The following is a 12,202-nucleotide window of genomic DNA, read 5'->3' on the forward strand; positions in this document are numbered from 1 at the left end:
TTTCTGTCGCAGCTGCGAAGGTAATATTTCTAATAGCGACCGATAACCTACAAACATATAATCTGAAACACTAATAATCGTTCTAACATCAACTAAAATGTACCCGGAGTTAATAAGCTGAGGTTATGACACGATTCATACGACATTCCTGCTATTTCACACTACTCGCAGTTATACTGATAACTAAACTGATGGATTCCAACTACGTCGTTATTTAACTGTCGGAGTTATCGGTATTCGCTAGCGAAAAATAACTTGGCAGTTATTAATAACCGTTAACGATAACGGTTATCAAAGAATAACTGGAACTGTGATAACGGTTACTCCAGAATAACCGTTTGGCCCACCTCTACTAAACAGCCTCGTACGCTTTGAAGGTTGACTATGAGAGTATGAGGTAATTTGTCTCTGAGAACAGTCACGTGATCAAATCAGCCAATCATGGAAGCGAAGTATTTGAATGGCACTGGAGTTTTGAGTTTGTTGTAAATGCGTGTGTGTGTGTGCGCGGAAAAAAAAACAAAAAGCATTGGAATCATCTTTTGACTTTAGATCTATGTGTACAACATTTGTGACGATGAGACGTATAGTTTACATCAAGTTAAGGAATTCAATGCATCAAAAGTTTTTTGAAAGAATAGGCATTTTGAAGATTGGCGTGCTGTTTTAACAAGATGGACGAGGCAGCCGTTTGTTTGGCCGACGTGAATTTTAGAGGTTAGTGAATTTTAAGAGTGAGCAGCGTAGAAATTTTACGTCTCTTTCATAACATACGGACATAAGCAAAGTATTCACAAAACTACTGATTGCAGCTTCTTTTTCGTATTAGCGTCAACTTAGTCGTAAACTATGTGCAGCGATTCAGTAGCCTGTTCTCGAAAAATTATAGAAGGGCAAAATTTGTGCTGTGAACTTATATTTTTTTGAGAAGTAAAGACCTTGTATGGTGGCTCAAACTCCATGTCGTCGTCTTGTCAGACTCACTTGTTTGTGGACTTGGATTCTAAATGTGACGTATGGTTTGACATTGGTTACGCCTACAGACGTTCCTGTTACAATCTATTTGTAGGCGTTAGATTTATGATGAAGAACACGAATTCAGTAGTGAAAATTACATATTTAATTTCCAACAGAACTGCACGAAGGATCAAAATATTTGTCCATGGAGTTCTGTTGCATCTTTTGTCTGCCAAGTCCCAGAGCAGCCACATAGATTTATAAGATAACTGTCATCTCATTAATGGTTTCATGACAGTAAATGTACCATAACGGGTTAACAGCAGCATTCGTTAATTAAAAGTATGCACTTGTTTCGTGGTATGTTAATTGCGAGGAATGTGTAGCGGGTTAAAAAGTAGTGGACGCGTTTTTCTATAGAGTGAAAAACAAGTATTTGTTGATTAAATTTATTTATGCAATGTAGAAGAGGGGGTTGTATCAAATTGCTTTATACACAACATAGCCTATTGTGACAGAGTTTCGTAAATTTCAAGATCTTGTATGATAAGCTGCTGTAACGTAATTTACTATTGCGGATTATGGCTGTTGGTTGTCTCTGTGATGGGCGCACGACAGCAAACTAGCAGGAAGAACAGGGCTATGTTCAAAATGGACAGTGGTGAGAATTCCACCTCATTAGCTTGTGAATTCATTCCTATTGTTTGTAATATTCCTAGTTCATGTTTCTATGGAGGTAAGGAAATGTAGTTACCACTAGCATGGTAAAGTTTTTTTTGGTACCCATATATATGGCAAAATAAAGAACTTGTGAATCACTAGGATGGCTTGAACACCAAGTTTATATGACTTAGTGTTGCTGAGGAGTAGGTCCTATTGAAGTAGTCTGTACTCCGCAAGTTATAAATTAGTGTGCTTTTAAATGTGGGTATCAAACTACAGTGAAACATTGGTCTTTCATGTAACCAAAGCTCTTGCAGAAGTGCTATTTTAATTGTGAAAGAAATTTGGCTACTTGGTGGAGAAGTGAAACTACACTGACGTGCTAAATGTTTTAAACTGCAGTTACTGTTAAACAAAAGAAGTTGTACACACATAGTGCAAAATACAGTGTGTGTCATAGTCATTGTATTTCGAAAAAATGTGCAACTACAAGCACATGGCTTGAACCAAATTTCTGTTAGATTTTGTGTCCATACTGTCGTTCCTCTCTGCAGTCCCAAATTTTGATGTACTGCATTTTCTCCTATGGCTTAGTAACAGGGTTCATTTTAAAAATAGATGTAAGTTTAGTTGCAAGATTTGTTGGTGAAAGTCATATTTTGGATCCCCCTCCTGCGTTTTTCAGTATGGCGTGAATGTAAACAGTAGGCTTTGCTACTGGTCAATTTGTTACCACAATTAGATTTTCTGCATTCACACTCATTGGCTTTGTGTAATCACATCCAAATTGACACCTTCCAACCTAACGTAGAATGAGGGCTGCTACGGATTAATCTGTCACCACATCCAAGACATCAGGAAGAGCCCAATACATAACTTACTTTCAGATATTATTATTTATTTTCATGTAGGCCTACACTTTCTTTAGTATCACAGATACATACTGTATTAGATTATAAACTGTTTTGGTAAGAAGTATATTCTAGTTCCAGCATTTATAAAAATGCATGTTTGGAAGCAGGCATTGAAATATTTTGTCTGAGTGTATGATATTTGGTGTTTAATTGATTCAAATTTAGTAAAAATTTAGTAACGATAGAGCTTTCATCTAGATGTAAGATTTATCAATGGTTTCAGATCCTCTGACTGTCTGTACCAGAATCTGCTTAGTAGGAGATGTGAGAAAGGATTCCAAGACAACTGTTGCAGCAGAGGTAATATTTCAATATGTACAATAAAGATCTGAAATATATGTAAATCATATCTACCAATTAATAGTATAAGAATTAAAACAATTGCTAGTAACAGTGGGTGGCTGAAGTTAACTGTAAGGGTGGCGGCTGCCAGCACAGTTTTCAGATAAAGAGGAATATTCTATACTAGCCATTGGCTTTGACCAATGATGCAGGAAACATACTACAAGCATAAGTACTGTGGTTGCTACGAACATCACACCAGTGTATTTTTTCATATGGCTCAAGCTACAGATCCGTCTGTCACCACAACTAGGTATTTTGTTTTCACATTCATTAGCTTCATCTACTCTCTACCAGATCATCTATCTACCTAGACCTTGGGCTAAGCTACAGATCAGTTTTGCCACAATCAGTGTTTTTTCTTTCACATTCAGTGGCTGGACCAATTAACCCCACCCCCCTCCCCAAAAAGAAGGGGGGGGGGGCTACCAGAAGGTGAAGTCACAGCAGCCATTAACATTATATCACGACTACTATCAAACATTCCTCTTGACCCCCAATTTTCCTGTAGTGCCCTTATAGGTTTACAGTACATCAGTATCGTGTAACCAAAGGGGTAATAAAACAAGCAACAGTGTGTTCTTTGCTGTAAAATTAAAAGCTTTCAATGTTTGCCAGTGTGTGTTCATTGCTCTCAGACATTTCTTGAAACAACGGCACAGTCAGAGATAGTGATTATTTTGAGACACAGACTACACTTCTGCTGTAGCTACTGGATGTTCTTGACTTCTTTTTGGATAAGCTGCACAGTCTAAGGTTATATTGTGATCAGAACATAGGACATAACTTTTTATTCATTATCACAAATTCAAAACACACTTGTCTGCTATTCTCACACTGGTTACTAACAACTGTTGACAAACCCCATTGTGCATAGTAATGCATCTTAACTGTCAACATGGAAAAGCAAGATAATGTAACATCACTGTTCCTATTCTTGATTGTAAGTACAGTTAATGATACATAACCTATTCTGAAAATTATGACTCTTAGAGTTCCTGCCATTGATAACACTCACTTAAGGGGCATGGGTAACAATTTCTGTGGTGGTACCTGTGGTAATGCAAGTTATATGCAACTGTCTGTAGGTTTTTATAACATACAATTCTGCATTCTTCCTCATAAAAATTTACTAATTGTTCGTATCAGTTTAGTAACTTCATTTCCTTCAGCATCTTACTTAGCTAAATCTGTTCACTTTCTCTTGAACTTACTTCTATTGGACGTGTGTTGTTCTTTCATTGATGAAATTTGAACATCTTCAGTTGAATTTGTAAATGGGAACAGTTGTTATCGTTATACTTACATCTTGCTGCCCATAGAAAATAAGGTATTGCTCATGTTTCATAATAAATTAATACAAGGAATTTTGGTTGTGGATTAACTGAAGTTAGGGAAATTACTGAACTCGAATTGTCAATTTGGACATGTAGAAATAATGCGCAGCTGACGCTCTTGAATAGTACTTCTCATCCACCTTAGGCCATTTGACTTTTTTCTGAGTGAACCATCCACCTCTTTTTGCAGTGTTTCACACTACATCTTCTCAAGCACAGTTAAAACTATTTATTAGTCTTTCTGTCAAAATGCCAAGAACATAGTTTTTCCTATCAAGATTTTTCAGTTATTTCTTAAAGAAATTTCATTTAGCAGGTGAACAGATTTCTGTACATCGTCTTTACAAGTTTCAAAATTTTTTTAGTCTTTTGCAAATTCTTCACTATTGTTTACATACTAGGCTGAACTCGACCTCTCTTTCTCCTAGAGACATGAGTGATGCCTGGTCATATACGAGGGCATGCAGAAAAGTAATGCGTCTGAATTTTTATTCTGTTCTCAATATTGGTTGAGGTGTTACATGTCATAGTTTCTAACCACAGAAATCATGCCTCCAGTAGAAATACATAGAAGAATGGGAGCTGTCTGCAGATTGGCGATCTTTTACAGAAGCTCGAAATTTAGCGTGGACTTCAATGTGAGATACTTATAACAGTGTCCACAATGAAACTTCGTTTCAAAACCTGGCAGAAAATCTAAAGAGGTTCTGGTCATATGTGAAGTATGTTAGCGGCAAGAAACAATCAATGCCTTCTCTGCACGATAGCAACGGAGATACTGTCAAAGACAGTGCTGCCAAAGCAGAGTTACTAACACAACCTTCCGAAATGCCTTCACAAAAGAAGACAAAGTAGATATTCCAGAATTCGAATCAAGGACAGCTGCCAACATGAGTAACGTAGAAATAAATATCATTGGAGTAGTGAAGCAACTGAAGTCACATAATAAAAGCAAGTCTTCTGGTCAGACTGTATGCCAATTAGATTCATTTCAGAGTATGCTGATGCATTAGCTCCATACTTAACAATCATATACAGCCATTCACTCGATGAAAGATATGTACCCAAAGACTGGAAATCTGCACAGGTCATACCAATATTCAAGGAGGGTAGTAGGAGTAATCCACATAATTACAGGCCCATTTCATTAACATCGATATGCAGCCGGATTCTGGGACATATATTGGGTTTGAACATTATGAATTACCTCGAAGAAAACGGTCTATTGACACAGTCAACATGGGTTTAGAAAACATCATTTTATGAAACACAACTAGCTCTTTATTTGCATGAAGTGTTGAGTGCTATTGACAAGGGATTTCAGATAGATTTCATATTTCTGGATTTCCAGAAGGCTTTTGACACTGTACCCCACTAACGGCTTATAGTGAAATTGTGTGCTTATGGAATATCGTCTCAGTTATGTGACTGGATTTGTGATATCCTGTCAGAGAGGCCACAGTTTGTAGTAATTGACGGAAAGTCATTGAGTAAAACAGAAGTGATTTATGGCATTTCCCAAGATAGTGTTATAGGCCCGTTGCTGTTCCTTATCTATATAAACCATTTGGGAGACAGTCAGAGCAGCCATCTTAGGTTGTTTGCAGATGACGCTGTCATTTATCGACTAATAAAGTCATCAGAAGATCAAAACAAACTGCATAACGATTAAGAAAAGATATCCGAATGGTGCGAAAATTAGCAGTTGACCCTAAATAATGAAAAGTGTGAGGTCATCCACATGAGTGCTAAAAGGAATCCATTAAACTTCGATTACATGAAAAATCAGTCAAATATAAAGGCCATAAATTCAGCTAAATACCGAGGAATGGCAATTACGAACAACTTAAATTGGAAGGAACACATAGATAATGTTGTGGGGAAGGCAAACCAAAGACTGCGTTTTATTAGCAGGACACTTAGAAAATGTAACAGATCTACTAAGGAGGCTGCCTACACTATGCTTGTCCATCCTATTTTAGAATACTGCTGTGCAGTGTGGGATCCTTAGGACTGACGGAGGACATCGAAAAAGTTCATAGAAGGGCAGCACGTTTTGTATTATCGTGAAAATTGGGAGAGAGTTTCACTGAAATGATACAGTATGTAGGCTGGACATCATTAAACGAAAGGTGTTTTTTGTTGTGACGGAATCTTCTCAAGAAATTCTAATCACCGACTTTCTCCTCCAAATGCACAAATATTTTGTTGACACCGACCTACATAGGGAGAAACGATCACCACGATAAAATAAAGGAACCAGAGCTTGTACAGAAAGATGTAGGTGTTCGTTCTTTCCGTGCGCTATACGAGGTTGGAATAATAGAGAATTGTGAAGGTGGTCAATGGACCCTCTGCCAGGTACTTAAATGTGATATGCAGAGTATCCATGTAGATGCAGATGATTGTATTGACATCAGTAATATGTGACGTCTACATAAGTACTTGCAAGCCACTGTACGTGTGTGGTGATGGGGACCCTGCCCCACTACTAGTCATTTCCTTTCCTGCTCCCCTTACAGGTAGAGCAAGGGAAAAATGACAGTATAGATGCCTCCGTATGAGCCCCAATTTCCATTGTCTCACCTTTGTTGTTGGTGTGTGAAATGAGTGTTAGTGGCAGTAGAATTGTTCTGTAGTCAGCTACAAACGGCAGTTCTCTAAATATTCTCAGTAGTCTTCCTTGAAAAGAACATATAGCTTTCCCTCCAGAGATTTCCATTTGAGTTCCCGAAGCATCTCCGTAAGGGGGAACATGGGGAAAAATAGATGTGTTTCCATAATCTAACAGTTTTTGGTGTTCGAAAGATATTAGAAGCGAGGAATTTTTCAAATTTTTTTCTCAAAAAATTTGATCATGGTATTGTTGCAAATCTTCGCAACTCATGCTATCACACAGGGAACATTTTCACAAAAATTACTTTACTTAAAACTTTCATATTGTGATAGGTAATTCTTAATAATCAGATAAGCAGATGTATGGAACAGTTTTTTTAATATCGGTTTTAGAGCTCTTACAATTTATTTTTAAAAAATTATGTGTATGAAACAAAGCAATTTCAGTTTCACAGAAAAGTAAATAATTTTGACAGAAATACACTTAGGAAAAAAAAAGTTTGCTGAAATTTCTCTTTTGTCTCCAATCGTTCAGGGGAAAATGTTCCTTATAAACTGAAAAATGAAAGTTCTGGGAAATGCACATAAAAGATTTTGCGAGGATTTACACCATAAACTAGTACCTTAATATTGACCGTAACCATACATTTGGTCTTCTTGCTCTTCATGTATGTGCTTTTTATTTGATGTTTCTGGTGTGCCCTTTTGGCTATATCCTTAACAGACAGTTCAGAATGTACAACATACGCAGTATCTATCTAGTTCAGTAGCTTCTCGGTCAAGCAACCTGCAACAAATCCTAGCCCAGTAAGGGTCCTTATTCTTCAAATGTTACCATCATTAAACATGCATCGTATGTGGCAGTATTAACAGTAGATGAGCTAAATATTGTTTTTGGGTTTTGTGTTCCACCATGGGAACATTTCTTTAACAAATCTGGATGAGCTAGAAACTGGAATGTTGGCTTTATGGTGTTTAAAACTGCTTCAGGTATGTGAATAGGTTTTGTTTTCTGCTTTTGCCTGCTTATATTTGCACTAGGATACACCACACAATTAAAGTACATGCCTCTCATAAGTGGACAACTTGTTGAAAAAATATTGCCAGTACTGCCTTCAGCATTGTCTTCAAATTGCCAGTGTTTTGCCTTATTGCCTTACCATAACATATTTGCAAATTGTGGATATCTTTGTCAGTCAGGTGCTGTGGCCCACCCAGTCGCTTTTCATCTTTGAGTTTTACACCTTTTTGTTCTCGTTTCAGATGTCTCCTGCCCATCCTCCTCTGAATGTGCCCCACACACTCTAGCTTTTCAGTGTTGCATCCATTTCCATATGGCTTGCTTTCTACAGCAGATTTGAAAGCACTAGAATTTCCATCACCAAGATATTTCACATATCTAACTCATTTCACTCCGATCAATTATTAATTTCATTCCTGCAGGCTCCATGCCATCTCTAGAACCATCATAATTCTTGCTGAAAATTATTTTGTGTTTTCCCATTCTCTCTCCCTCCTTATTGTCTAACGTGTTCCTCTGTGCACAAATAGAGCAATATTTGGACATCACCTGCAAATCCAAAACTTTTCCTGTGCCAACACTTACAACTGATGAAACACCATGTAAGGGGGTGTGGCCCTTTTCATCCAAGTGCTAGCACATGAAACACATATAGAAGGTAAAGGGTCATTTACATCTGTCTGAATGTCTTTGTTAAATAAAACTGCCTTTTTCATGCTGCTGACAAACTGCTATTGCATTCTGTTTCCAAGACATTCAAAAGATGATTGTTTAGTGTTGAGTACAAGGGAGTCGGAGATGGCATATTCATTATTGCACAAAACAAATTGCTACCTTCCCTTCCAACACTAACACATCTCATCCCATAGCAGAATCTTATGTTGGCTTCATATACCCAATTCTTAGCAGTTGATGTTTTGAATTGAATGTCAGTTTGGCAGTTGTCACTAAACAAGTGCATAATACACACAATACCATCTCTCTCATTGCTGTCATATAATCTTTAAGATTTATTGCCACAGTTACCACATGCACGCGAATTTCTAATAATAGAATACACAATTTCTAAATCAATTATCCTAAAACCACTATTCACTTTGTCTTTAGTGGACTGAAACTCTAAACCAGTTCCAAGTTTCTTCTGTGAACTTAACGTTGTAAAATTCCTGGGAATTTAAAATCGAAGAAAAATTCCCAAAATGCATAAATTCCAGGGAATTTATGATTAAGTAGCAAGATAGCTCAAAAAACTCTTAATAAGTAAAAGCAGTAATTATTATGTTAAATCAAATTAAAAAACTGAAATATATTTTAAGATAAAATTATAATTAAATAAAATACCTGGAAATTTACTATTTTAAAAATGAAATCGCTCAAATTAATAGGTCAGTGTGGTAATTGTGTGATTAAAAAAAAAAAAAAACACGAACACTTTTATTTGTTCAAAAATATTATAATTGAATAAAAACATCAGAAAAATAACCAAAATGTAAAATGTTATAGTTGTTGTTAGAAATAAACACGTTTTTTGTTTTCAATGTTTTAAATATCAAAGAATTAGCCCTAGAATTGCCAAGTGTCGAAATTTACGACTTATATTTCCTAGAACTGCCAATGTCAAAGTAACCAACCTTCAGAAAAACTGAGTTATTGATATGCCATCTAGTGAGAAACTAAAGTTACTAAAATGCACAGGGAAGTTTGTTTATTTAATTTGTTAAGTTTTCTGTTGATGTTAGAGATATTTTAGGCTATAAAGTTTATTTTAGACACATGTGAATTTTGTAAACATTAGTCATTAAATAGCATTTTGGGAAAAATTATGTGAATAAACTGGCTGAGATTTATGATTTATTTGAAAATACAAGTGATGTTATTGACATAAAACATGGTAAAATATTAGTTAAAAATCCTAAAAGTGAAAGTGTTAGCGATATTTAGGAAAATAAATGTATAAATCATAATTCATCGCAGGAAATGAGGTGTCTTTGAATTCTGACAGTGAAACACCTCTGGTCATTCGTTTGGAAATATTAAAATATACTACAGATGATGGCCGGTTGAGAATTACACCTCCAGAGATATGCTTTGTAAGTCTAGATTTCATTCAGAGAAATGTGGGGTTTCAACTCTTGCCTAAAAATAGTAGGCCTAGTGAATATTTTAAATTATTTTTTCCTCCAGACTTACGTTAAATGATGTTTCACATGAAATTTGCAAGGAAATTAATACATGGAATGATAAATCTTGGATTAAAATGTGTGAATTTGCCTAGTTAACGTAGTTTTAAGGTTCTTTAACTGTTAATAAGTGTTAAAACATTCAAAATCTTAAAATTTTCATAAGTTCCTAATTTTTGGGAGTCTTCCCGGGCCAAAGAAATATTCCAAACAATATTCTCATTTTGTAAGTTCCCTCCCACTGGGAATGCACACAGCTCACACCACTATATGAACTGCTCATGGTCTCTTCACAATTATCTTCTGCTGAATTACAACGCCTCACTTATAGAAACTGTTTATTCACACGTAAATGGCGAGCTTTAGCCACTTTCTTAAACACTTTACCACTATATCTTGGCATTTTAAATGGTAAATCATAAAAAAATAGCTTGAACACAGTTGTAATTCTCACACTAACAGCAGAACTGAAATGTTTATATTTCTGCACCACAGTCAATAACCTGCCAAAAATAGCTAGCGGAAGGCAAAGGTAACAAGACTTAAATTGGTCTGTTCTCTTCCAAAGCTTTTATGACAGCAGGAAGTAATAAAACATAGCAAACAAGAAGAGTGTCATTTAGAAAAGTGGGTGTGGCGCTGTGCAGTGATTGAAACAAGACAGCTTTTCTATCATTTGTAGTTTGAATTAATCTGTGAAAATTGGAGACATTATTTCGAACAAGCTACAGAAGTATCTGGTGGCAATTTTTTGATCAATTTTACCTACATCCCCCTTTAATACTTACTTGTTGTTCAAACCTACCATAGCAGGTCTACCAGCCTGACTCTGAATTGCTTCGATGTCTTCCTTCAGTCCAACCTGGTGCAAATCCTAAACACTTGGCAGTACTCTAGAATGGATTGCACTAGTGTCCTATATGTAGTCTCCTTTACAGATGAACCAAACTTCCCTAAAATTCTTCCAGTAAACTGAGGTCGACCATTTGCCTACTACAATCCTTAGGTGCTCATTCCATTTCATATAGCTTTGCAACATTACACCTAGATATTTAACCGACATGATCGTGTTGAGCAGCACACTACTAATGATGCATTAACTTACATTTTTCTACGTTTAGAGCCATGTGTCATTCTTAACACTAACTAGAAATTTTCTGTCTCGTCTTGTATTGTCGTGCAGTCACTCGCTTCGGACACCTTCCCGTACACCCAGCATCATCAGTAAACAACTGCAGGTTTTGCTGTGCACCCTGTCCACCACAAACATTTATGTATATAGAAAACAATAGTGGTCCTGTCACACTTCCCTGGGGGTACTCCTGACAATACCCGTGTCTTTAGTGAACACTCGCGACTGAGAATGACGTTGGGTTCTCTTACTTAAGAAGTCATGAACCTATTCCATATGCTCGTACCTTCATTGTTCTTGTTTGTAATGAAGGAAGCAGTGATGCTAACCTCGATGTGTGTGGCAGAACTTGGAATGGACAATAACATACGGCAGCTGATGACTCGTTGGAATTCGGTTGATGAACATATCAGACAATTATCAGATAACACAGGCATAACTCTCAGGTAAGTGTGACATATGAGAGCATCTATAGGCCATCATTGCAGAAAACTGTGTGCACTGTGGGTGCATCAAATACTCTCTCGTAACATGAAACAGATGAGATTGGACATCTGTCATCAATTTCTTTTGTGTTTTGAGTGTGAAGGTGATGGGCTTTTTAACAACGGCGTGACAAGGATGGTAGCTTCACCGTTTTGACCCTGAAAACAAGAGAGCATTAGTGTTCTGCCGCAAAGGATCACCGAGACCAAAAAAATTGAAGAGGTGAAGGAATGCTCACCATGTTCTAGGATATACTTTATGCCTAAAGGCGCAACTGTAAAGTCTGCGAGGTACTGGAGACCCCTCAGAAAACTGAAAGCACGAATTGAAAGAGTTTGACCACACGTGGAGCACCTACTCTGTCAGCATGACATGCCAGATCACACGAGAGTGCTGTAACAATTACACTGTGGGTTCACTGTCATCGCTCACCCTCCAAACTTGGCCCCAACTGATTTTAATCTGTTCCCAAAACTTTTAAGAACACCTTCAAGGAATTCACTTTGATAGTGATGAAGCGGCACAAGTGGAGGTGCAGTTGTGGCTCCATCAAC

At 36.9% G+C, this 12,202-nt stretch overlaps 1 protein-coding gene across 5 annotated transcripts in view; it reads left to right on the forward strand.

Moving 5' to 3' along the window:
* The first annotated feature begins 435 nt into the window (after positions 1 to 435).
* The window catches only part of LOC124594810 (protein ECT2), a 217,346-nt gene continuing 205,579 nt past the window's right edge, over positions 436 to 12,202 (forward strand). For 2 of the 5 annotated variants that reach the window (XM_047133247.1, XM_047133248.1), the window contains exons 1-2: positions 437 to 717; positions 2,758 to 2,834. In XM_047133247.1, the coding sequence (XP_046989203.1) occupies positions 675 to 717; positions 2,758 to 2,834 (120 nt within the window). In that variant the 5' untranslated portion in view covers positions 437 to 674. Of the gene's footprint in view, positions 718 to 2,757; positions 2,835 to 12,202 lie in introns of all 5 variants that reach the window. The other 3 variants (XM_047133250.1, XM_047133251.1, XM_047133249.1) reach the window with 2 other exon arrangements.

The sequence above is a fragment of the Schistocerca americana genome, chromosome 2, assembly GCF_021461395.2.
Source record: "Schistocerca americana isolate TAMUIC-IGC-003095 chromosome 2, iqSchAmer2.1, whole genome shotgun sequence".
NCBI lineage: Eukaryota > Metazoa > Arthropoda > Insecta > Orthoptera > Acrididae > Schistocerca > Schistocerca americana.